The 25115-nt window shown below is 36.6% G+C and overlaps 1 protein-coding gene across 1 annotated transcript in view; it reads right to left on the bottom strand.

Annotated features, from left to right (window-relative positions):
- Nucleotides 1-25115, bottom strand: part of PLCZ1 (phospholipase C zeta 1) — a 100914-nt gene that overhangs the window by 37415 nt on the left and 38384 nt on the right. The window contains 3 exon segments of the mRNA XM_020994333.2: nt 13691-13847; nt 17990-18220; nt 23929-24078. Coding sequence (XP_020849992.1) covers nt 13691-13847; nt 17990-18220; nt 23929-24078 — 538 coding nt within the window.

Genomic DNA, 25115 nt, shown 5'->3' with positions numbered 1-25115 from the left:
AGACAAGAGACACTTTTCCCTTCAGTGGAAGGTGAGGTGAGGTTGATGAGGGGAGTCTCCTGAATTGCCATAGAAGAGAGGAAACATATAAATCATTATTATCTCCTAGCCTTTATGAGAGAAACTCTTGAAGTACACATGAGAAAACAAGAGAAAGACGACTTTCAGGGAAAATGGGAAAACTAATAATGCAACTGATGACTGGCAATGGGTCTGTCATGGTATTGCTTATAACTAGCCAATTACCTAGAAGATTTTTTATCACCAAACCTAATTCTCCACCAAAACTTAGAAGTGAGGCCTGCAATATAAAATTGTTAGTTATTACAGTTTATACCAGTGCTGTCAAATACAAATAGGAATAAGGACCACTAAATGATACATTAGGATCCTTGTGGGTTACTTATTAACTTAGGAAACCATGTATTAACATTATCTATGTTTTGCTAGAAGCAGCTATGTGGCTCAGTGGATAGAGTACTGGGCCTGGAATCAAGAAGACATGAGTTCAATTCCAGCCTCAGGCACTTACTACCTGTGTGACCTGGGCAAGTCATTTAACCTCTCTTTGCCTTAATCCACTGGAGAAGGAAATGCAAACCAATCCAGTAATTTTGCCAAAATCAGAAACCAAAAACCCATGGCCAGAATTGGCATGCTAGTCCACCGAGTCACAAAGAGTCAAACGGGACTAACCAATAAGAACAATGTTCTATTGCATTTGCTTTGTTGTTAAAAATTTCCCAATTACGTTTTAATTTGTTTAGCCACACTTGGGAACATCGTGATCCACCGTAAAGACCACAGGTTGTATGTTTGATACCTCTGCTCTAGGCCATCATTATCATCATTATACATTATTATCTGTATTTAATGTGTAGGCTTATTCAGATAAGACCTAGTTCAAGCTTATTTTATATGTGAGTTCTCATCTGCTACATTAATGAACTTTCCTTACATGGGAGCTTCAGTTTCTTCTACATGTGGGAGCCCATTTATACATGTGGAGAATATATGTGTTACACACAAAGCTCATGTTTATCTTCCTAGCTCTCATGTTCTATGTTTCTAGATATTTTATCTAGAATTTATTGAATTTATCTAATATGCAACAAGTATAAAGATAAGACATAATTCAAAGATAATTTGAGGAGAAGGCAGATAGGTGGCACAATGGATAGAATACCCAGGCCTGAAGTCGTGAAGACCCGAGTTTAAATCTGGCCTCAGACATTTACTAGCTGTGTGATCCTGGGCAAACCACTTAGCCCCATTTGCCTAAGTTTCCTCATCTATAAAATGAGGTAGAAGAGGAAACAGCAAACCACACCAGTGTCTTTGCCAAGAAAACCCCAAAAGGGGTCACAAAGAGTCAGATATGACTGAAAGGACTTAACAACAGCAAATAATTTGAGAGGAAGATAATTTGAGGAAGGAAAGAATGCTAATAATTGGGGGGAAAGCAAATAGGCCAGTGTGGCTAGAACATGGAGTGTGTGAAGGTGAAGACTATGAAACAGGTCTCGAAAGGTAGGCTTAAGCCAGACTGTGTAAGTCTTTAAGTACCAAGCAGAAAAACTGGTGTTTGTTGTTGTTTTTTCCTATATACAATAACTGGCTATTGAAGATTCTTGAGCAAGGAAAGTCATAAGTCATAGTAAGACTTATGCTTTAGGAAGATCATTTTAGCAGCCAATTAGAGGGTGGATTGGAGAGAGAAGAGGCTGGAAGTAAGAAGACTAATTAGAAGATTTTTGTAATTATCCAGGTGAAAGGTAATGAGGAGCTGACCTTGATGGTATTTGTGGATGCATGTCTAGTGATGAGCCTACTGTAGGTAGGCAATTGGAGTTAAGTGACTTGCCCAAGGTCACACAGCTAGTAAGAGTCAAGTGTTTGGTCCAAGGCCTGATTTGAACTCAGGTCCTCCTGACTTCAGGGCCAGTGCTCTATCCACTGTGCCACCTAGCTGCCTCAGACAATACTCTTGAAACCTACCTCCCAGGAGTCTATTCCTTCTCCTACACGGCAATTTTTTCCAAATACTTTTGACAAGTGTTATGCTGGTGAATGTTTGACAACTGGCTTTCAAAAAGTTTAACCTGTGTTATAAATATTTTTTCTATCACTTTCTTGCATCTAGATAATCAACAAAACTATAAATTATCCCAATTTTTGTATTTGCAACTTTCTGAGGCATAAATATTCACATTTAAAATATAACAATAGGCTTTGGAGAGCTATTATAAGCTAGCCCTAGCATACCCCTGCTTGTGATCCTGTCTCCTCTAGGTCCTCTTTTCTTGATTAAAAATCTGCAATTGTTTCAACAGATATTCACATAGCATAAGCTCAGTGATTTTCACCATCTTTTTTACCCTCTCTAGTGTACTAGAGGTCTTCATCTGGGGCCTTTTAACATTATGTCAGTAGCAATGAAACACTTGTGTTATTCAACCATCTCTCTCATTATGTGTTATGTAGTACTTTTCTGACCACAAATAAGACCACATTGTTTCCCTGACGAATTTTTTCAGCCACTTCATGAATGCATGTCTTCATTAGTAATATCATCATAATTTACTTACTTGTGTCTATCCGTGATCTTTTGAGTTACTCTTAATTTTGAAACCTTGGAGACTGCAGTGGTAAGTTAGGGAGCTCAGTAATTGCTTTCTGATCCATTTCAAAAGTATATATGATGTGCTAACTAAACAAAACGTCCTAAGAGAATGTTAACTTATTTACTGTAGCCATAGCATGCTTTAGAGTCAAAAGACTGGCTTGAGAAAGTTAAATAAGAAATGTAGTCTATGAAAGAGCCTCATAGTATATTTGTTTCACTAATCTTGAATACCCTGAGCTGTGAAGTCCCAACCTAAGGAACTAATGGTTATCTATGTGGAAGAGTAAATCCATGCTTTCAGGAAAGTTTTTCAGACACTATCTAAAGTCATAAGAATAGGCCACATAAATTTGCAAAGTCAGCCATAGGATGACTCAGCCTCTCTCGCCTTCCATTTTTCTTTCCTTCATGCCATCAACTAATAACAACACTGAAAGATCCCAAAGTGTAGTTTTTGGAGCAGAGACAACAGATAAAAACAAATAAAACCTCCAATACCTGTGTATTGCAGGAAGCAAAGACAATTGGCAAAGCATCACCAACATATGCTAGAGATGGGATGTTTCTTGTCTATAGGGGAAAGCTTGGAAACCATCTTTGATGTTGCCATCTCTATGAGCTTTCTGGGCTGCTGCCACACCATGTAGCTAATCTGACATGTCAGGCACCAGTCCAGGTGGCTAGAAATTCAGTTGAAGCCCTGAAGACCTTTACCCCACCTTGATTTCCAGCTGTTCCAATGTCCCTTATAGCTACAAGAAATACCCCTCAATAAGTTCATTAAGCTACATAAGTTTTTTATATGCACTGTCTTTTCTTTAATGATCCTGATCCTTTACCACAAAATCATTTCTAAAAAGACCCACTTCTATGAGATAATGGAAAGTGGGCAAGAGAACTTGATCAATTTTCCTTCTTATTTATTCCCAACCCAGAGTTTAACTCAGACACACAGCATCACTGGGAAAATTTTTGCTCTCTTTATCTTGTTTTTGCACCATAAAGAAGTTTGGAACCATCGAATGTAGTGTCTAGCTTCTTAAATCCTATCGAATCCACTCTTCTCCATATATTTATTTCTAAGAGCGATTTATTGTCCATGTGCAATACCTAAAGTGTATGAACTGATGGACTTATTCAATGGACTCCTCATCCAAAATTACATGTCATAATCTATGCAATATGCATCTTCCTCTAGTTGATTATTCCTGTATGAATTATTGGATCAGTCTCTTGAGTGGTCACAGATAAAATTTAAGAGGCCCCAGAGTATGCTGGACTACATTAATCTTAGCATTATTACTATAAATGAAATAAAACAAAATAAAAACCAGTAGGAAACTGCAGCTAAATGAAATGATAGCTCACACATTTTCACTTAGATAAGTATAAGAGATGGTGGAGCTGGCTTCATACTGCCATCAAATGACATCATTTTATGGGATGCTTGTTCACCTTGCTTTGGGTTGTTTATGATGAACAAAAGGAAACATGATGAAAATAATTACAGCTTATGTGCTCTTTTCTTTGACAAAGGATGAAGAAGAAAATTCTACAAAGAACTGACAATATCCTCAAAACCAAGTCAACAAAACACTTACTACAAAGGTAGGGAAATGAACAAAGGAAAATTCTATTTTGGATCTCATTTTCACTAAAAAGAAAAAACTGGTTGCTAAGGTAAAAATTACGAAAATCTTTTACATTTCATTTATGGAAAATTTATTAACTTCCTACTTCATGCTAGACAATATGCCAGGCACAGGAAATAAAGAGGCAAAAATGAAACAGTCCCAGTGCCTCAAGGCACTTCTACATTATTGGAGGGCAAACAACATGGGGGCAGCATGGTACAATACACAGAAGGTATCAGAAAACCTTGGTTTGAAAGCCACTTCTGTCACTGTTACCTTTGCAACCTGAGCAAATTTCTTAAATCCTCTAGTCCCATTCTTCTTATCTGCAAAATGAGGAGATTGCACCAAATGACCTCTAAAGCCCCTTTTAGAGCTAAATCTTTTATCCCATACACAGTTATATAAAAACAAAGAAACTTTTTTTTTTTAGTTAAAGAGTACTAACAGAAGAGGTCTAGAAGGATCTTACATAGGAGATAGCACTGGAACTAAGTGTTAAAGAGGACTAGAGACCAAGAGAAAATGGAGAGGAGGAGGCATAGTCCAAAATTGAGGAGCAACATTTCCAAAGGCATGGAGGTGGGAGATTGAATGCCACATATAGGGAACAGCAAGTAGAAAAATTTGACTGAAATACAGTGAAGTAATGTTAAATAAATTTGGAGGGATACGTTAGAGAAAGATTATGAAAGTCTTTATACACTGAAAAAGGTTGTATCTTTTCCTAAAGTCAATAAGGAGCCACTGAAACTTCTTAAGCAGGGAAGTGGCATGGTCAGACTTGTGCTTTGGAAATACCAGTTTGGCAGTGGTGTAAAGGATGAGAAAAGAGGAGAAAGACTTGTATCAGGGAGACCAATTAGGAGCCTACTGAAACAGGCCAGATGAGAGATGAGACATAGGATTTGGTCATGCAAATGCAAAAAAGGGAAGATATATGAATGATGCTGTAGAAGCAGAATCAGCCAGTCTTGGGAAATGATCAACGTGAAACTTGGGGAGGGGGACACAACCGTTGCGTTTCGAATTTTAGACAGAGAGAGGATAGGCAGAAGAAGTCTAACATAAAACCTACATTTTGGGAGAAAGGATTTCAAAGAGTTCATGGAAAGAAGATGATCCTTTGGACTAAAAATTGGCAGGATGGGAATGTCTCAAAAATGAAGTTCTAGAGATATAAATAAAAACAATTCCAATGCAGAAAAAAGGAAGAATTTTCTGATGAAACTAATATGGAGGCACGTAAACATCATTCACCAACAAACATAGATGTTTAAAAAGACATTTGTGGAAGATGGAAGCAAGAGCAAGTAACAAAGGACGAACATAAACATTCAGCAGACATCACAAGAATAGTGTCAGGAGGGGCAGCTAGGTGTAGCAGTGGATAGAGCACCAGCCCTGAATCAGGAGGACCTGAGTTCAAATCGGGCCTCAGACCAAACACTTGACACTTACTAGCTATGTGACCCTGGGCAAGTCACTTAACCCCAATTGCCTAAAAAAATAAAAAAGAATAGGGTCAGGAGTGCAAAAACATAATAATTCCCCTAGTAAGGAAAACTAAGGATAACAAAAAGGGGGTTTCTGTAGTAATACTGAGGAAATACATAGGACAATTACTCAAGGCAAATGGGATTATGATGATAACTGATGATAGCAAGAAGGCGGAGTTCATCAGCTCAAGGAGAAAATTATCTTTGGCCTGGAAAGAACAGAACAAAACTAACTAACACAGTTGATACTTAAGATAAATAGGGAGATAGTAAGAAAACATTTAGCATCCAAGTCAACTAGGCCAAATGAATTAACACGTTAGGCAGTGAAACAACTGCCAGGTAAAGATTGTCTGTGATCTTTGAAATATCATTGAGAATAATATCCATACTGCAAGGTTAGGGAAGAGAAAATATCCTTATTTTCAAAAATCAAAAGAAAACGTAATCTGTAAACTAAAGAATGGTGACCTCGACTTCAATTCCCCCAAAAATATTCTAGCACGGACAATTAAAGAGAGGGTTGGTGAATATTTAGAAAATGAAACAATTAAAAAGAACTAGCATGGTCTCACCCCCAGGTATCCCCTTGATGCTCACCCATCCCAGACTTTTCAGAATCCTTTTGTGTGCTATCTTTCTCCACTAGATTGTAAGCAACTTGAGGGCAGGTACTGTCTCTTTTTTTTTCCTTTCATTTATATCCCTAGTGTTTAGCAAGGTCTTGACACATAATAGGCCCTTATTAAATGTTAATCAAATTGAATTGAATACAAATATAAAATACATTTGGTTACATTATAAATTTCCATGCTGATATCTTTCATGTCAGCTTTTATTTTTTCCTTGGTAAAATGAAGTACGTTTTTTTCCCAAGGTATTTCTGTAAATTTTTAATTTGCTTATTGCTCTGAGAATATTTAATAATCTCTCTGGCAAGAAAATTATCCATAACTGACTTGGGATGATGGGTCCTGTGTTTTATTAACATTGTATGGATTTTTGTTTAGACACAAGAATTATCATTCATTTTATCACACCGAAAGTCCATATTAGCAAGGGTATTACATAGATACTAATTATTCTAAATTAGTTATTTCCTATTATGGTTTGACTTTACCTGCTAGTTAGTTTCTTTATATAACCTCAGTTTTCTCCTTGATAGCCTTATGTTTGATGTGTCTTGCCTAGAGAAGACAAAGGTATTTGTAAATACTATCTTCATTCAGTGATCTGATTTCATTTCTGAATTCAAGCTCACAGCCTTCAGTTTGACATGTATTAAGAATTTTACATATATTGAGCACAAATCGTATGTTAGCTCAGTGGTGGTCTGGCCCCCTCAACTTTTAGATGCCATGAACCAGAACGAATCATGCTGACACTAGGTGCAGCCAATGAGCACCTGCAGCTACATGTACTACTGTGAAACATTGAAGTTATGGATCTTACGTGAGCATGTTGCTTTCCATTTTTGTAGAGAAAACTAAGTTTCAGAATCCTCCCATGAAATAGCCATTCTATCATTTATTATATTAATGGCATGCAAAATTTATATTTCATGGTAAATACACCTTGTGTTTTTATTCAAGTGTACTTCATTTAACAATGTAGATGACATCACAATTTCACATCTTTCTTCTTTGAGGGTTTTCCCTCTTCTAATACCTTTGTTTCTCAAGCTTTTAAAATAGAGGGCCTTTTTTATGTTGAATTGTTTATTTTGTTCTCTGCACTGCAGCAGTGGGCCTGGAGTCAGGAAGGCCTGAGTTCAAATATAGCCTCAGACACTTCTTAGCTCAGTGACCTTGGGCAAGTCACTTAGTCACTGTCTGCCTCAGTTTCTTCAATTACCAAACAGGAATAATAACAGCACTTGGCTCCCAGGGTTGTTGTGCAGATTGTATGAGATAATATTTTTAAAGCAATTAGCACATAACAGGCACTTAATAAATGCTTGTTCCTTTCCCTTGTGGTACCTTTTGATTTTTTTGTTAATTGTTAATTAAGGGTACCAAGAATTTCTCATATATTTTTATTTTCTAGATTCCATTTGGCATGTTTCTTTTCCAGTAACCTTAATTAGACATTATGGTGTTCATGATTTTACTATATGTATTGACTAGGTATTTATGTATTCTTCCAATGATTTTTCACAGGTCTTCAGTGGTTTTCTCAATACACTTCTACAATGGCAGGTATTTTACACCTGTCCTAAGTAGTATTACTAAGTAGCTCCACCTTTACTCCTATGACCTTCCCCATGGCAATAACTATATAATGTGTGTGTATATGTGTATATCCATACACATACACATACACATATACAGACACAAGCACATACTTGTATGGGTCCTAAAATCTTTTTACACTGTCAAATAGTGGGGAAATGCATTTGTTTATGCTAGCTTTCACAGATACGACCCTTTGGGAATTATTCTGTTTGGGTTTCTAAAGCCTTTATGACCTGGCCTTTTCAGCTTTTCTAGTTCTCTCTTGCTTTATACTCTTCCACCTCTCCTTTCATGGATTCCATGATACAGTGATACTTGCCTCCTTGCTGTTCCTCATATATGACACTCCATCTCCCAACTCGAAGTATTTTCACTGATTATCCTCATTCCTGAAATGCTTTGAGGATCTCTCAATTTCCCCAGCTTCATTCAAGTCTCACTAAATGCCCCACCCTCTGAAAGAAAATTTTCTCAGTCCTCCTTAATCTCAAAGCCTTCGCTCTGAGACCATACCCAATTTATCCTGTATATATCTTATACGTAGTTGCTTACATATTGTCTCTCCCATTTGACTTGAAAGTAGGTACCGTTTTGTGTCTTTCTTTGTTTCCCTGGAACTTAGCACAGTACTTGGCACATAGCCCTTAATAAATACTAATTGACTATTAGCAGGATTTGTGCCATCAAACCCAAAATGAATTTTTTGAAACTCCACTCTAAGTATGCCCATCTCCTTTTCAAAATTGTTTGAGGCATAAATTTTATTTTTGCCACCTATTTCGTCATTAGGTAGCAATTCTGAAGTTTGTGTTCCATGTAGATTTACAGCACCTTCAGGTCCTTCAAACTTTCCCTCTTCTGATTTAAGTAACTCCTTAATTTTCATTTTTATTTTATCTAATCTGAGTTTAAGACTTGCTGAATTCATCAGCAAGTGCATAACTTAAAATGAAGAATATCATTTCAGTGAGGAAGCAATACAAAAATCATTCCAATAGCCAAGTAAGCTGTTTCTAATTTCGTTAAGATATAGTACTATCACATTAAGAAAACATCCATGTTTTCATCTATTTCCTATGTTGTTTTGATTCACGCACTTCAGTGGATGGTATCATCTATACCTAAGCATTTCCAGCAGAAGGGTTATTATACTTCTGACCTGTTACAAGGTACCCTTGCATCTTTGCATCCTTACGTTCTTGCATTCTTGCCTTCTTGGAGTAACAAAGCAAAAAAGAGCAGCAATTACATGTCAAGGTTATCATCAATATAGTTCCAAATAGGATGAGGCTGCAACCACATGCCACCCTATTTTTAGGTTCATAGGAGTAGTAATGTCACACTGGTCATTGTTCTAGTATTGTCAGAGCTTAATTAGCCAGAATTTAGGGATTCCTGTGAGGACTTCAAAGGTCAAAGCATCCCAGGAAACAAAGCTCCTGTTGTATATTGTCTTGGCATGCATACTCTTACTTTGCCATTTTTCATCCTGCCCCTCACGATATGTATGATGGATTGGGCTTTGAGGATGTTATCATTTTTATCATTATTACTGTTGTTTGTGCGTTCAAATTTGTGTCTTTTGTTGATGATCACTAAGTTTGAAATCATTATTTTAAAAATTCTGAATAAGTATAAAACTAGGTTGGTTACTCTAATAATCACCACTAGCAAAGGCATGCTAATAATGAAAAATGTATAATTTATTTTCCTTGAAAAATTACCTAAGAAGGGGACTAGTTAATTAATAATTATTTATTTATTTATAGTTATTATTTATAACATATGATTACTAGCAATATATATAAGTATTTATAGTTCCAAAACTTGTATTATTTTGATTTTGATTAAGTATATTGAAATTTTAATCTGATTTAATATTCTTCAAAAGAATCAAATGAAATTTAATGATTTTCAAAGCAGCAACCTAGCCTTGCCCATATTTACTCTGCATCTTCCTTACAGTTTCCCTCACCTTTCACAAATTTCACACAAAAACCCCTTCACATACAACCCAAGGAAATCTACATAAGGAGTACAGGCAAATGAGCAAGACTGAATATTTGGTGCAATGGTTCCAGGTGCCAATCTATATGAACAAGTAATCTCACAGATTTCCATGTACCATTGATCCACCCAGAAGCATTAGCTTTTGAAGTGAAAGCTATACATATTTTTTTAATGTCTCAAGGAAGAGGACGAGAAGAGGGTTCAGACATATGCTGTTCTTTATTCCTCTTCTACTTGAAAAATTTTATGAAACTTATTCAGTCACTGAAATTCAAGGAATGAGAATTATTTTTCCCTGACCAGAGGAAAAAATTATTTCAGCAAAGACACAGAATGTTCTGTCTCTCTCTATTTCTTTCTGTCTCTGTGTCTCTTTGTCTCTCTTTTCTCTGTCACTGTCTATCCTTCTTCTCTACCTCTGTCTCTTCCTCTTTACTCTGGTTCTCTGGTTCTCTCTGTGTCTATAACTCTGCATCTGTCTCTCTTTTCTTTCTGTCTCTGTCTTTCTGTGTCTCTGTATATCTATCTCTCTCTTTGTCTCTATCTCTCTATCTCTGTCAGTCCCTGTCTTTCTCTCTCTGTTTCTGTTTCTGTAACTGTGTCACTCTTTTCTCTATCTCTGTCTGTCTCTGTATCTCTGTCTCTATGTCTCTGTCCCTCTATCTCTCTCATTCTATCTCTCTCTCTCACTCTCTTCATGCCTCAAGTAATTATATTATCAAGTAATAACTTCTTCATTTACCATAAGGAAATTGTCATAGTTCAGAAGGTCAAGAAATCAGAAAGAGGAAAATCTGTTGTGATTCTACTAATTATTAATATGGAGCAACTGGTTTCTAGATTGGAAATAAAGGGAGCCTTTGGAAGAAGTGACCACTCCTTCCTTGAGTTTCTGATGGAAAAGAGGAAAACCAGAGACTGTCTTATATGTACTCTAGATTTTAGATAAGCAGGCTCCAAAGGTTCAGAGGAAAAGTTAGGAAAGATTCCATTGACTAAAAGTCTACTAGGATGACATCCAAGGATGAATAGGAAACTCTCAAGAATGAAATTCTAAAGACACATCCAATGTGGACTTGTGTATTATAAAGATTACATTCACAATGGTGTGAAGAATGATTTGAAGAAAGGAGAAACTGGATGGAGTCAGGGAAATTATAGTTAGGATCTCATTACTATAGTTTAAAGTGTCTAGGTGAGAGATGAGGTCTTGAACTGGTTTGATTAAAGTAGAACTGGTAAAGCAGATGTTAGAGATACAGCAAAAGGAAATTCTGTAGGATTTGGTAAGTGATTAGATGTGGGAACTGAGTGGAGAGCCAAATAAAAGATGAAAGTTTCAACCCTGGAGTGTGAAAAAATGGTGGTGTCCAAAAGAAAAGGGGCAGGTTTTGGATGAAAGATAATGAGTTGTTTTGGGGGTAGATATGTTGTGTTTGGAGTTTTGGTGGAATATCCAGGTATAGATGTTTAGTAAGCAGAAATGGTTATATAGATTTTAGAGTGGATATATCATTCTGAAAGTCGTTGCTGTTGAGTTGTTTTTAGTCATATCCAACTCTTTACAACCCCATTTGGGGTTTTCTTCACAAAGATACTAGAGTGATTTGCCATTTCCTTCTCCAGGTCATTTTCCAGATAAGAAAACTGAAGCAAACAGGGTTAAGTGATTTGCCTAGGATCACATAGCAAGGTAAGTGTCTGAAGCAGGATTTGAACTCATGAGAATGAGTCTTCCTGATTCCAAGCCCAATGATCTATCCACTTCACCACCTAGGTGCCCCTTAGTGGTCATATAGGTGGCATTTGAAGCTTTTGGAATTTATCAGACTCAGAAAAAAGATTATATAAAAAAGAAGAAAAGTAAGGATAGAGCTTTGAGAAGAAATCCTTATTCAGTGGGAAACAAGAAAGTAAGGAATAAGAAAAGAAGATCAAGAAGGAAAAGTCAGAAATATGGACGTATAATTGGCGAAGAGAGCTTTTTTTTAGGCAATTGGTGTTAAGTGACTTGCCCAGGGTCACACAGCTAGTAAGTGTCAAGTGTTTGGTCTGAGTCCAGATTTGAACTCAGGTCCTCCTGACTTCAGGGCCGGTGCTCTATCCCCTGCACCAATAGAAGTGTAATTGGAAGAGAACAGTGTCAGAATCCAAAGGAGAAGAGAGCACCCAGGAAAAAAGGATGTTCAGCAGTACCAAATGTAGCAGATATGGCAAGGAGGGTGAAGCCTGTGGATGTGGCAATTAGGAGGTCACTGATTACCTTTAGAAGAAACAGATTTAGTAAAATAATGAAAACTGAAATCAGAAGGATATCCTTAACTCAGGGCAGAGAACTTGATTCTCTAACTCTTTATTCATAAATAGGAATGAGAAAAATGTCTCTCCTTTACCATCATTCTATAAAGAAATTCCAGCTTGGCCACTTATTTCTCTTATCATGAAGCTTGACAAGCAGTTTGGGTACCTAGCCTCCTACTCTTAACCATTTTCTAAGTAGGTGGGAAAGCACTTAAGAAAAAATGTTTGCCAGAATCTTCTAAGACTGCCATTTTTAAATGCATTAGCAATTTGCTCAAACCAGACCTAAGTATAAGCAGGACTGGAGTGGAATAAATAAAGGGGAAGGAATGGAGGTTGGGGGGTATCTTCCTTCTTCAGGATAGTGACATATTATGATATGAAAAAGAAAATACTGAAGTGAAAAATAGGCAATGTGGTAAAAAGAAAGGAACCTTGGTTTGAAATGTGTGAAATAAGGCAAATTATTCAAACCCTTCTTTTAATTTCCCCATTTTAAAGGGAAAAAAAACTGAGTTAATAATCCCTGAGCTACCTGGAAACTGGTGGCATAATGGATAGAGCACTGGTCCTGATGTCATAAAAATCTGAGTTCAAATCTAGCCTCAGATATTTACTAGTTAGGTGACCCTGGGTAAGTCACTTAATTTCTGTTTGCCTCAGTTTCCTCAACTCTAAAATGAGGATAATAATAGCACCTACCTCCCACGGTAGTTGTGAAGATCAAATGCAATAATACTTGTAAAACACGTAGTGCCTAGCACATAGTAAATGCTATAAATGTTAATTAATAGTAGTAGTAGTAATACAGTAATAATGTAATATAATATAGTATAGAATAGTATTATCATAGGGATAAAATGAAGTAAAATAGCAAAGTTAATTTAAAAGGAAAGCTTAAACCACTAGGTAACTAAGTATTGTTATTAAAATATTGTATTTGCTGTAATATTATTAATTTTAAATATATAGAACCAATATTTACATCTATAAGTCCTGCCAAATAAAACCCTTTGGGCTTAACTCAAAGCACATGCTTTTTAAAAAAATTACTTTATTAAAAAATATACATGTTTTCTATGAAATCAAGGGCATATGTTTTATATATGTGTATACATATACATATACATATATAAGTTTTATTAACTTAGTAACAAAATAAGATTTTAAATAAATGTATGTTATAAATAAATATAAACATTATATAGCTAAACCAAAAGAAATTGCCTTTCTGGTTTTTGTGTTTGGTTTTTTGGGTTTTTTCCAATTACATGTAAAAAATTAACATTCATTTTTTTAAATTTTGAGTTCCAAATTTTCTCCCTTCCTCCTCACCCCTTCCCCCCCCGCCCCAGCACATTGAGAAGGCAAACAATTTGATATTACCTTTCTGTTTTGAAAGTTTTCTTGCATGTAACTCCCCAATAGAATTATTCTCATTGAATTTCTGATAAAGTTGGGCATGATGAAAGCCTTTGAACTTCTCGGATTTGGTGTAAATGACAAGATCTGACAGCTCCAAAGCTATTTTTATCTTTCTGGTCTATAAATAGAATATAATTATTTCACAATGTTTCATAAGTTCTTTGAAAGAAAACCTTCTTTCAAATCAAGAACTACACTTTCAATCCTGTGGCCTTAGTGCATTGTTGGCAAAGTTATCATATAGAAAATCATTTTAATCTAGTCAATGTCCTTCTTTTGTAAATATAGAACAGGTATTTAACATTAATATGAAAATAGCACAATTATACATCACATAATATACCACAAAAGATACAATGTTACCCAAAAAAAGCTAAATCTTTCCAATTTTCCTCCAGTGAGTTCTATTCCTCCTCATCAAACAAATGAATTTCCTTTGCATTCATCCTGTGTGTCTGTGACATGTTCTGGGTAACCAGAGCAGTAGCCAGCTTCATGGTAGCGTAGAAAGAGAGCTGGACTTGGAATTAGAAGGCCTGTGATTTCCCTCATGCCTAGTCATTAGCAGGTTTCTCCCTAACCTTATATAACACTGCAGAGAACTAGGGCCTTTTTCTCTTTTCACAATGAAAAAATTGTAGTTCTGCTCCTGTATATTGAGTATGTTGGTTTGTCCCAAGGCTCTCTCCTTTTTTTTTTTTTGTTTTGGTTTTTTTGTTTTGTTTTGTTTCTGGAGGCTCTCTCCTTTATGAGTGGCCAAATGGACTTGAACTCAAGACCTGGATTTGAATCTTACTTTTGTTTTTGGGGGGTTTTTTGTTTGTTTGTTTTTTGGCTGGGCAATGGGGGTTAAGTGACTTGCCCGGGATCACACAGCTAGTAAGTGTTTTGTGTCTGAGGTCACATTTGAACTCAGGTCCTCCTGAATCCAGGGCCGGTGCTCTATCCACTGCACCACCTAGCTGTCCAATAACTGTTTATTAAGAGCTTATTCTGTTTCAGGCATTGTGCTAAGCATTGGGGATACAAAGAAAGGCAAAAGCTGTTCTTTGCCCTCGGCAAGCTCGCAGTCTAATAGGGGAGACAAATACAAACAACTACGTACAATCAAACTATATACAGGATAAGTAAGAAATACTCGACAGGGAGAAGGCACTAGAAATAAGAGAAATTGGGGAAAGTTTCATGGAGAAGGTAAGATTTTAGCTGAGTCTTTAATTAGGAAGCCAGAAGGCAGAGAGGAGGAGGGGGAGCATTTCATGCTTGAGAGACAACCAGCAGAAATGCCCAGAGTCAGGGGAATGGAGTGTCTTGTTTGAGGAACAGCAAGAGAAGCCAGTGTCACTGAAACATAGAGTAGATTGGGGAGGGGGGGGAAGTTGTAAAGTGTAGGAAAACTAGAGTGGGGGCTTAGTTATGAAGAGCTTTGAATGTCAAACAAAGGATTTTATATTTTATTCTGGAGGTGATAGGGAGCCACTGGACTTTATTGAAGTGGGATGTGGGGGTGTGGTCAGACTTGCACTCTAGGAAAATCATTTTGATGGCTGAATGGAGGATGAACTAGAGTGAGGATAAATTTGTGGCAGAAAGACCAGCCAGCAACCTATTATAATAGTCTGAGCTGAGGAAATTAGAGGCTGAATCAAGGTGGTGTCAGGATCAGAGGAAAGAAGGGTATATATTCAAGAGATGTTATTGATAGGCCTTAGCAACAAGATGGATGTGGAGGGATGTGGGAGAGGGGGGAGTGAGAATGAGGAGTTGAGAATGATACCTAGGTGGTGATCCTAGAAAAGTAGGAAGATAGGAAGTAACATACAAGTTTGAGAGGGGGCAAAGTTTAGGGGGAAAGATAAGTTCAGCTCTGAACGTGTTGAGTTTCAGATGTATGTGGGACATCTAGATTGAAATATCTGATAGGCTATTGGGGATGTGAGACTGGAGGATAGTAGAGAGGTTAGAGCTAGATAAGTAGATTTTAGGATCATCAGCATAGAGACTACTGAATTATTATAGAGATTGTTGAATCCGTCAGAGTTGATGAGATCACCAAGTGAAATAGCAAAGAAAAAGAAAAGAGGGCCCAGAACAAAGTCCTGTGGGACACCCAGGATTAGTGGGCACAACCTGGATAAAGATCCAGCAAAGGAGACTAAGGACAGGTTGAATAGGTAAGAATATATCCCAGTGTGGTTGGGAGGAAATTATTATTACTGACAGTACAGGATGGGATATTATGCTGGGGTGATTTGAAATATAGAACTGAGAAGAGAGGAAGCTTTCATAGCATACATATACATATGTGTTTATATGTGTATATACATTGCTGACAGGTAATGATGTGTAAGGAAAGCTGCCCTGAGATTGGGGAACAAAATTGAGTGATTTCACCCACATACAGAATGGAAAAGTGAAAATCATTTAGTGCAAGCATATCAGAGAAGCACACTAGTCATTGTCATCTAACAGGTCCTAGTTCTCTAATAAAGATCTGCCTCACAAGCATTAGCCCTAGCACCTAAGTACATGAATAACACGCTAGGTAGATTTTTGGTTTTTGTCATGAAATCATTGGTCTTCTCCAATAAATGGTACAGATCACAATCCATCCCCACCTTTTCTTCCTACATGGCTCTTAGCAATGTTCTCCCATAGATCCTCCACAGGCATCTCTCTCTCTCTCTCTCTCTCTCTCTCTCTCTCTCTCTCTCTCTCTCTCTCTCTCCCTCTCTCTCTCTCTCTCTCTCTCCCTTCTTCTCTCCTTCCCTCCTTTCCCTCCTTCCCTTCTCTCTTCCTCCCTTCTTCCCACTCTCCCTCTCTCCGTGGAATATGTAGGCTGCTTATCAATTTTCATATGTCAATAACAGTGACATACATGGCACATGATAAGGTCAACTTATTTTCCAGTCCTACATCTCTCTGTGGGTATCCTTTAAGTTATTTCTCCAGTGCAATTCCTCATTCAATCAATCAAAAGGCATTTATTAAGACTTCTATGTATCATATTCTGTGTAGGACAATGGAGATGCAAAGACAAAACTGTCTCTGCCTTCAAGAAGCTTAAAGTGGTACTATGTTTCTGCCTCCTCACATTTACTGTGTCCTACCATTGTCTTTTAGGTGACCTATAATTTTAATTCTTGTGGTATTCTGGTATTCCATGATTCACAACCATTTAACAATATAGGAAAAAGAGAGATTAGAACTACACCTGGGATTTCAGCGGATAGGGAGCTGTCAGATGAGGAAACTCCCTCTACCTATGCAAGCTAGAATGTTCTGCAACATTGCCTAGAACAACTCAAATGACTTGCCCAAGATCACACTGCTATTATCTGTCAGAGGTGTGACTTGAATGAAGGCTTTTTGGGATCCAAGATAATTTTCTGTTTACTACACCATGGACATTTTTAACGGACCTTCATTATAGGGAAGAGCTTGAGTTCATTACAAGAAGTGCACAAGTTCAACCTAGTCTGTTCTCTTTATCAATTCTTGTTCCAGTTGCAATGTCAATCCAAACCATTTTTCCTTAATAGGTTAAGGCTAATATCTAACAATAGGATACAAATCTAATTTGTTTATGATATATTTCTGTACATAACATTGACATACATGGCACATAACATGCACATGACATGTAACTTTGGAAAGTAGGTGTAATCTTTTCTCTGATATCAACTAATTCAAAATAAAATTTGAACATTGCACTCAGGTTCCTATGATAAGTAAAAAAATATTTAAAATTGTAATAGCATACATGAACTGATGCAGAATGAAATAAGCAGAACATTGTACACAGTAACAGCCACATTATGGGATGACTGACTTTGATAGACTTGGCTCTTCACAGCAATGCAAGAATCTAAGACAACTCCAAAAGACTCACATTGGAAATTGCTATCCACCCGAAGAGAAAGAAATATGAAGTCTGAATGCAGATGGAAGCATACTATTTGCTCTCGTTTTCCTTTCTTGTTTTGTTTTATTTTACCCTCACGACAACCCTGGGATAAACTTACTCCCATTTTATAGATAAGGAAGCTGAGGAAGAGATTAAATAACTTGCCCAGAATCACAAAGCTAGCATCTGTGGAAATATTTAGACCGAGATCTTCCTCACTCAAGGTATAGCATTCTATCCAGTACACCACCTAGCTGCATCTAAAGCCTCTTTATGTTTGAAACCAATACACAATTGGAAGGGAATAGTAAGAAAAAAATCTGCTCACTGGTAAATTTTTTTAAGTTTCTTACCTTTTTTTTCTTAGAATAACCAATGAAATTCCTCATTAGAGATGATTTTTCTTTAATCATACTAATATGTCCTTTTGAATATTCTACATCATCATCATCATCATCTTCTTCTTCTTCTTCTTCTTCTTCACATTCTACAATCTGGCCATGTTTGTCACTACCCACTCTTCCAACTGTCTCTTCTATTGTTCCAATTTTCTTATTTTTTATTAGTATTTTGAATTTCAGTGCCTATGGATGTAAGTTGAATGGTAGGTATAATAATTCATTTTTACTGATTCTCCATAAACATATTAATTGAAAAGCATCTCATAACATTTAATTAATTAGAAAGGATGGCTGGTATAATCTACCAGTATAAATGTTATACTTTAGCGTATGTGGTCCTTGCCTCAGGGTAAAGGGCCTGGGAAGGAGGTGGCAAGGCAAGGCAAAGCTGAGTGCCTAAGTGGGAGTCACCTCCTGAGTAGGTGCCTAGGGAGAAAATGCAGAGCAGGATACATGGAAGGTGAACAAGGCAGGATACAAAGCGGGGTAGGCTAGAGGAAAAGGGAAGGACAACCAAGGGAAGGTGGGGCATGGGAAATGGGGGGCCAGGGGAGAATGGGATGGAGATAGGAGCTGGGAAGGTGGTGTTAATGAAGGATGGGAAGAGGGGGTGCTCTAACACTGGAGGCCAGAAGAGGGTCATCCAAAAAGTCTAATTGATCTCCATTCCACATTTGTGGGGTGTCGCTAGCTACGAGCCTCCTACAATCTTTTCTGAGAATAGGGTCATGAGAGAATTTGACAAAAGTCATTATGTAGGGAATCTCCACTCATTTTCCTTCTCTGCTACAACATCGTTCTAACTCTGAGAGAGAATGTTGCTATAATGTCCCAAAAATGGGCCATGCCTCATAATTTTCCAGGTGATACTGAGACCAAACAGTGTTGCAAAAGAACACCAGCCTTTTCTTTTTAAGTTCTTTAGAGAAACTAAATTTTTCCCAATTTTGTAAAAGACAGCCCAAAGGCAAATCTTTGGGAATTGAAGAGGATTGACATTTTGTAGGCATGGGGGCTAGAAGTCCCTTTCTCTTTAAAGGAGGATTTGGGAATAAGCCTCGGGAAACAAACAAAAAAAACAAAAGCCAAAAAAGTCCCTGAAGTTTTCCTAATTCCCTAGCCCAATTCCCTAGCACAGAGAAAGTTGAGAGGATTGAGCCTACACTTCCCAATAGGAAGTCCAAAGGCATGCCCAGGTCCATGGTCAAACAGAACCACTGGACTGAGAGCTTGAGAGCATCAGGCTGACCTGGGAGGTCAGGCCCAAAAAGCACTTTCAAGACAAGCCTTCCTAGTTGCTTGGAAATCCACCAACTGCAGGGCAAGAAAGGGATTAGGGAGAGGAGGGAAGGCTTATGTACCTTCCAGTCTTGACTGGAGAAGAGTTTAGGATTAGGTAGTTCTTCCCAGTCAGGGAACCATATGTTGGGGTCTAGAGATTTAGGGTAGCTAGGACCCCAAAATCATGACATGCGGGTCCTGCCCTGAATGAATTCCCACCCAAGCCTTCTTTCAGCCAATGAAAAGGTTTGTTAAAGATCCACCATATTGGCCAGACTCTTAAAGAATCTGAGCATGTGTGAGCTATTGGCTAGGTTCTTAAGGAATCTGAGCCATTTTGAAAGTTTATAAATGGAGATGCAGAAAAAGCTTTTGACAAAATACAACGCTCATTCCTATTAAAAACACTAGAGAGCATAAGAATAAAAGGAGTCATCCTTAAAATGATAAGTACCATCTATCTAAAACCATCAGCAAGTATCATATGTAATGGTGAAAAGCTAGAAACAGTACCAATAAAATTGGGGGTAAAACAAGGATGTCTATTATCACCACTGTTATTCAATATTGTACTAGAAATGTTAACTTTAGCAATAAAAAAAGAAAAAGAAATTGAATTAGAATAGGCAAAGAAGAAACAAAACTCTGACTCTTTACAGATGTTATAATAGCATACTTATAGAATCCTAGAACATCAACTAAAAAACAACTAAATAATGTTAGCAAAGTTGCAGGATAGAAAATAAACCTACATAAATCATTAGCATTTCCATATATTACTAACAAAGCCCAACAGCAAGAGATAGAAAGAGAAATTTCATTTAAAGTTTTTGTAGATAATATAAAATATTTGGGAGTCTACCTGCTAAGACAAAACTAGGAACTGTACGAACACATTTACAAAACACTTTTCATACAAGTAAAGTCAGATCTAACTATTTGGAAAAATATCAGTTGTTCATGGATAGGCCAAGCTAATATAATAAAAATAACAATTCTACCTAAATTAATTTACTTATTCAGTGCCATACCAATCAAACTACAAAAAAAGTATTTTACAGAGCTAGAAAAATAATAACAAAATTCATCTGGAAGAATAAAAGGCTCAAAATATCAAGGGAATTAATGAAAAGAAATGCAAGGGAAGGTGGCTATACCAGATCTCCAATTGTATTATGAAGCAGCAATCATCAAAACTACTTGGTACTGGCTAAGAAAACAGTGAGTGGTGGTGGTGAATCAGTGAAATACGTTAGGTACATGAGACACAGTAGTCAATGACTATAGTAAACTACTGTTTGATAAACCCAAAGACTCCAGTTTCTGGGATAAGAACTCACTATTTACCAAAAACTGCTGGGGAAACTGGAAAATAGTATCACAGAAACTAGGCATAGACCAGCATCTTACACCCTATACTAAGATAAAGTAATGGGTATAAGATTTAAATATAAAGGCTGATACCATAAGCAAATTAGGAGAGCAAGGAATAGTTTACCTGTCAGAATTGTGGAGAATGGAAGAATTTAAGGCCAAACAAGAGAAAGAGAACATTATGAAATGCAAAATGAATAATTTTGATTACATTAAATTGAAAAGTTTTTGCACAGTTAATGCAAGCAAGATTAGAAGGGAAACAGAAAGCTGGGAACCAATTTTTACAACCAGTGTCTCTGATAAGAGCCTCATTTCTCAAATATATAAAGAACTAAGTCAAATTTATAAGAATACAAGTCATTGCCCAATTGATAAATGATCAAAGGATATGAATAGGCAGTTTTCAGACTAAGAAATTATAGCTATCTATAGTTATATGAAAATACTCTAAATGATTAGAAAAATGCAAATAAAACAACTCTGAGGTACTACATCACACCTAACAAATGGGCTAACATGAAAAAACAGGAAAATGACAAATGTTGGAGAAGATGTGGGAAAATTGGAACACTAATGCATTATTGGTGGATTTGTGAACTGATCCAACCATTTTGGAGAGCAATTTTGAACTACACCCAAAGAGCTATAAAAATCTGTATGCCCTTTGACCCAGCAATACCACTTGTATCCCAAAGAGATCATAAAAATGAGAAAGACTTACATGCACAAAAATATTTGTAGCAGCTCTTTCTGTGGTGGCCAAGAATTGGAAGTTAAGGGGATGCCCATCAGTTGGGGAATGGCAACAAGTTTGTGGTGTATGCATGTAATGGAATACTATTGTTCCATAACAAATGATGAGCAGGCAGGCTTATGAAATACCTGGAACGATTTACATGAACTGATGCTGAGTGAAGTGAGCAGAACCAGGAGAACATTGTACACAGTAACAGCAACATTGTGCGATGACTAACTTTGATTGACTTAGCTCTTCTCAGCAATGCAAGGATCTAAGACAACTGATGATGTAAAATGCTATCCACATGGGATCTAAGACAACTCATGATGTAAAATGCTATCCACATCCAGAAAAACAACTATGAAGTCTGAATGCAGATCAAAGCATACTATTTGCTCTCTTTTTGTTGTTGCTGTTTTTATTTTTTCTTTCTTGTGGTTTTTCCCATTGGTTCTAATTTTTTTTTACAACATGACTAATGTGAAAATATGTTTAGTAAGAATGTATATGTAGAACTCATATAAGATTGCATGCTATCTTGGGAAGAGGGGAACATAAGGAGGGGGAGAAAATTTAGAGTTTGAAATCTTATGGAAGTGAATGTTGAAAGCTAAAAATAAATAAATAAATATTTTTTTTAAGAGTTTATAAATGGAAGGATAAGATGATAGCCTAAATAACAGGCTCACAGAAAATATTTTTTCAGGAGATGTAGCACCTGGTTATTTGTTCATGCTTCTTTCCCTTTTCCACTAATGACACTATTCTACTAATCCCCCAGGGTCAAAACTTCAATCGCTTTTGTTTCCTTTTCTATCACTCATGTATCCAGTCATTTACCAAATCTTATTGCTTCTTCTTCCTCAATATTTCTCAAATCAATTATTTTCCTCTTAGCACAGGTCCTTAATACATCTCATCTATTCTATTAAAATACTCTCTGAATTAATCCTCATTCTTCTTGTCTCTTTGAAACTAATCTGTGGCATACTAGGTACTATTACTAGATTAATCTTCTAAAGCAGAGCTTTAATGAGTCATTTGTTCACTTATTGATTCTTGTCAGGCCTCTATTCAATATCCTTCAGTGATTCTTCTTCGTCTACTACAAGAAATTCAGATTTGTCAACTTGGCATTGAAAATCCTGCACGTATTGGCCCCAATCAATTTTCTATTTTTATTCCACATGACTTTTACATATGTATGCTATTCTTTAATCACTTTGGATTTCTGTACATATCCCATGCTTTCTGACCTCTGCAAATATACTCATGTTGTGTGCCTACCTCATCTAGAAAGTCTTACACCCATGTCCACCTATGTAAACCCTAAACATCCTTCAATATCCATCTAAATTCCTTCAAGAAAGATTCCCTAAAGCACTCATTTCCTGTACTGGACACAATTTCTTCCTTCTGCAAATTCCAATAGTATTTTTTTTCAGAAGAAATTGAACACTTTTTATTGACTTGACCTAAAATCTCAGCATGAAAAATTTTCCTTGGCTTGAAAGCTATCTGACAGTTTCCCTTCAAGGAAGCCAAGACACAGGTGGTCTTAGAGGACTGCATGCTCACCTCCCTTCTTTTGTCTTTATTCTCCAAGACTTTTTTACGGTTTTATAAATTCAGTTTCATTCAAGAAGCATTTATTCATTACCTTTAGTGTAATGAATAAATGTAGCAAGTATTATGTAATGAAATTAGGTAGCAAAGGCATTATGCTAGACATTGGCGACACAAAGGGAAAAAAATCAGCCTCTGCCTTCAAAGAGCTTATATTTTCCTAGAGGATAGAAAGAGGTCAACATGTAAATACAAGACAGTTTGAAGGAGAAAGTACCAAACATTACTAATAATTAATGAAAATGATTAGTTAACATAGTCGTATAGCACTTATAGTTACGAAGTGCTTTAACACAATATATTTACATTTTATCTTCTCAATAAGCCTGTGATTTAAGTAGCAAATGCCTTATTATCCCCATTTTACAAATGAGGTAGCAGTGGATAAGAATAGTTCATTTATTAATCAACAAGAATTTGTTCATCACTTATTAAGTGCCAGAAATTGTACTTGGCACTACAGATAAAAGGCAAAAATGAAATAGACCTTGCCTTCAGGGTTAAGTGGTTTGTTTGTGATTACACGGCTTAGAAGTAGGAACCCAAGTTAAAGACCCCCTTCCTCTATGTTATATGGAAATAATTTTGTACTTAGGTATATATTCACATGTTATAAATATGTCTTTAACTGATATCTTAACTGAAGAGTTATGAACAATAATTTACTCAGCATAATCAGGATCACAGTTAAAATATAAAAATTCTAAAATAGTAAACCAAATTATCACAATAACTTAGCTCAAAAACCTGAATTTCTGGAATCTTAAACATTTCACATTGGACAGCTGTGTGGAAGAAGGATTAAAAAGGGGAGAGAATAGAGGCATTCTGTTATTTTCAAAGCTATATTAACCAATGCTGTAGTTACCTCAGGTGAAGGTAATTCATTTGGAAATTTTTCAAGCGCATCAGAAAGAAGTGTATCCCCAAGAATACTTTGCAAATTACTGGCCATTATTTCTTGTTGCTGAGGGGAGCAGTGATTTTCTAGAGAGAGCACCACTGGATAGTCAGATGCCTAAAAAGAGATTATGATTAAGAGTAGTCACCAGAAAGACAAAATAATTTTATTGAAAATTATCATATAAATACTTTGGCTTTTTCATACATTTTAAAAGTTTAGGTATCTTAGACAACGGAACAAGAGAAGTTCTTGTGGATTTGATAAAAAAAAGAAAAGTGGAGAAGAGAGCCAATACAATTTAGATAAGGAGAAAACAATCATGGGACATTTCTTTTTAAAAACATAAACTTCTAAAATTATGAGTAGTTAGAAACAAATGATTAAAAGAATTACGTACAGATGAAAGTGCCCCCCAAACAGCAAATAGGGAAAATCAATAGATATGTTTAAAGGTAATATTCTCAAGCGATACTGATAATTCAATAAACATCTATAGAACATTTACTCTATGCAATTCATAAAGATACAAAGGTAAATAGATACAAAGCTCTCCAGAATTTTAAAGTCTTACTTACTTACAGGAGTTTACAGGAAGGTAAAAGCAAGTTCATAGGTAAATAAATACCACATAATTTTCCAAAGAAGAAAGCACTAAAGTAATCAGGAAAGGTTTCCCATAGAAGTTGGCACCTGAGCTGAGCCTTGAAGAATACCAGGGATTTCTGAGAGGTGGAGATGAAGAAGTCATTCCAGGTATTGAGGAACAGTATGTTCAAAGGTATAGAGATGAGGCATAGACACTAGGGGTTTTTGAGAACTAATTAACATTGTTGTGTAACAGAGGACTGAACAATGAGCTCAGACCCTGAAAGCATGTTCTTCACACACACACAACACACACACACACACACACACACACACAACACACACACACACGAGGCTATGGAGAGTTGTTTCTGGGAGAGCTGTGAGGACATAAAGGAGGTGCATTATAGAAACTGGAGCGTGACTAAGCATTCTGTAAGTAATTACAGTATGTTAGCCACATGTTTTAATAGCATCCTCTTCATGGTGTAAGGGGAGAAGCGTCAGACCCTCTCCCCATCTGAGGCCAGCATGTGACCCCATGAAAACAGACCTCAATCCTTTGC

This window comes from Phascolarctos cinereus, unplaced genomic scaffold, assembly GCF_003287225.1.
Source record: "Phascolarctos cinereus isolate Bilbo 61053 unplaced genomic scaffold, phaCin_HiC Scaffold_1;HRSCAF=81, whole genome shotgun sequence".
Classification (NCBI taxonomy): domain Eukaryota; kingdom Metazoa; phylum Chordata; class Mammalia; order Diprotodontia; family Phascolarctidae; genus Phascolarctos; species Phascolarctos cinereus.
This window is presented reverse-complemented; position numbering and strand designations above follow the sequence as displayed.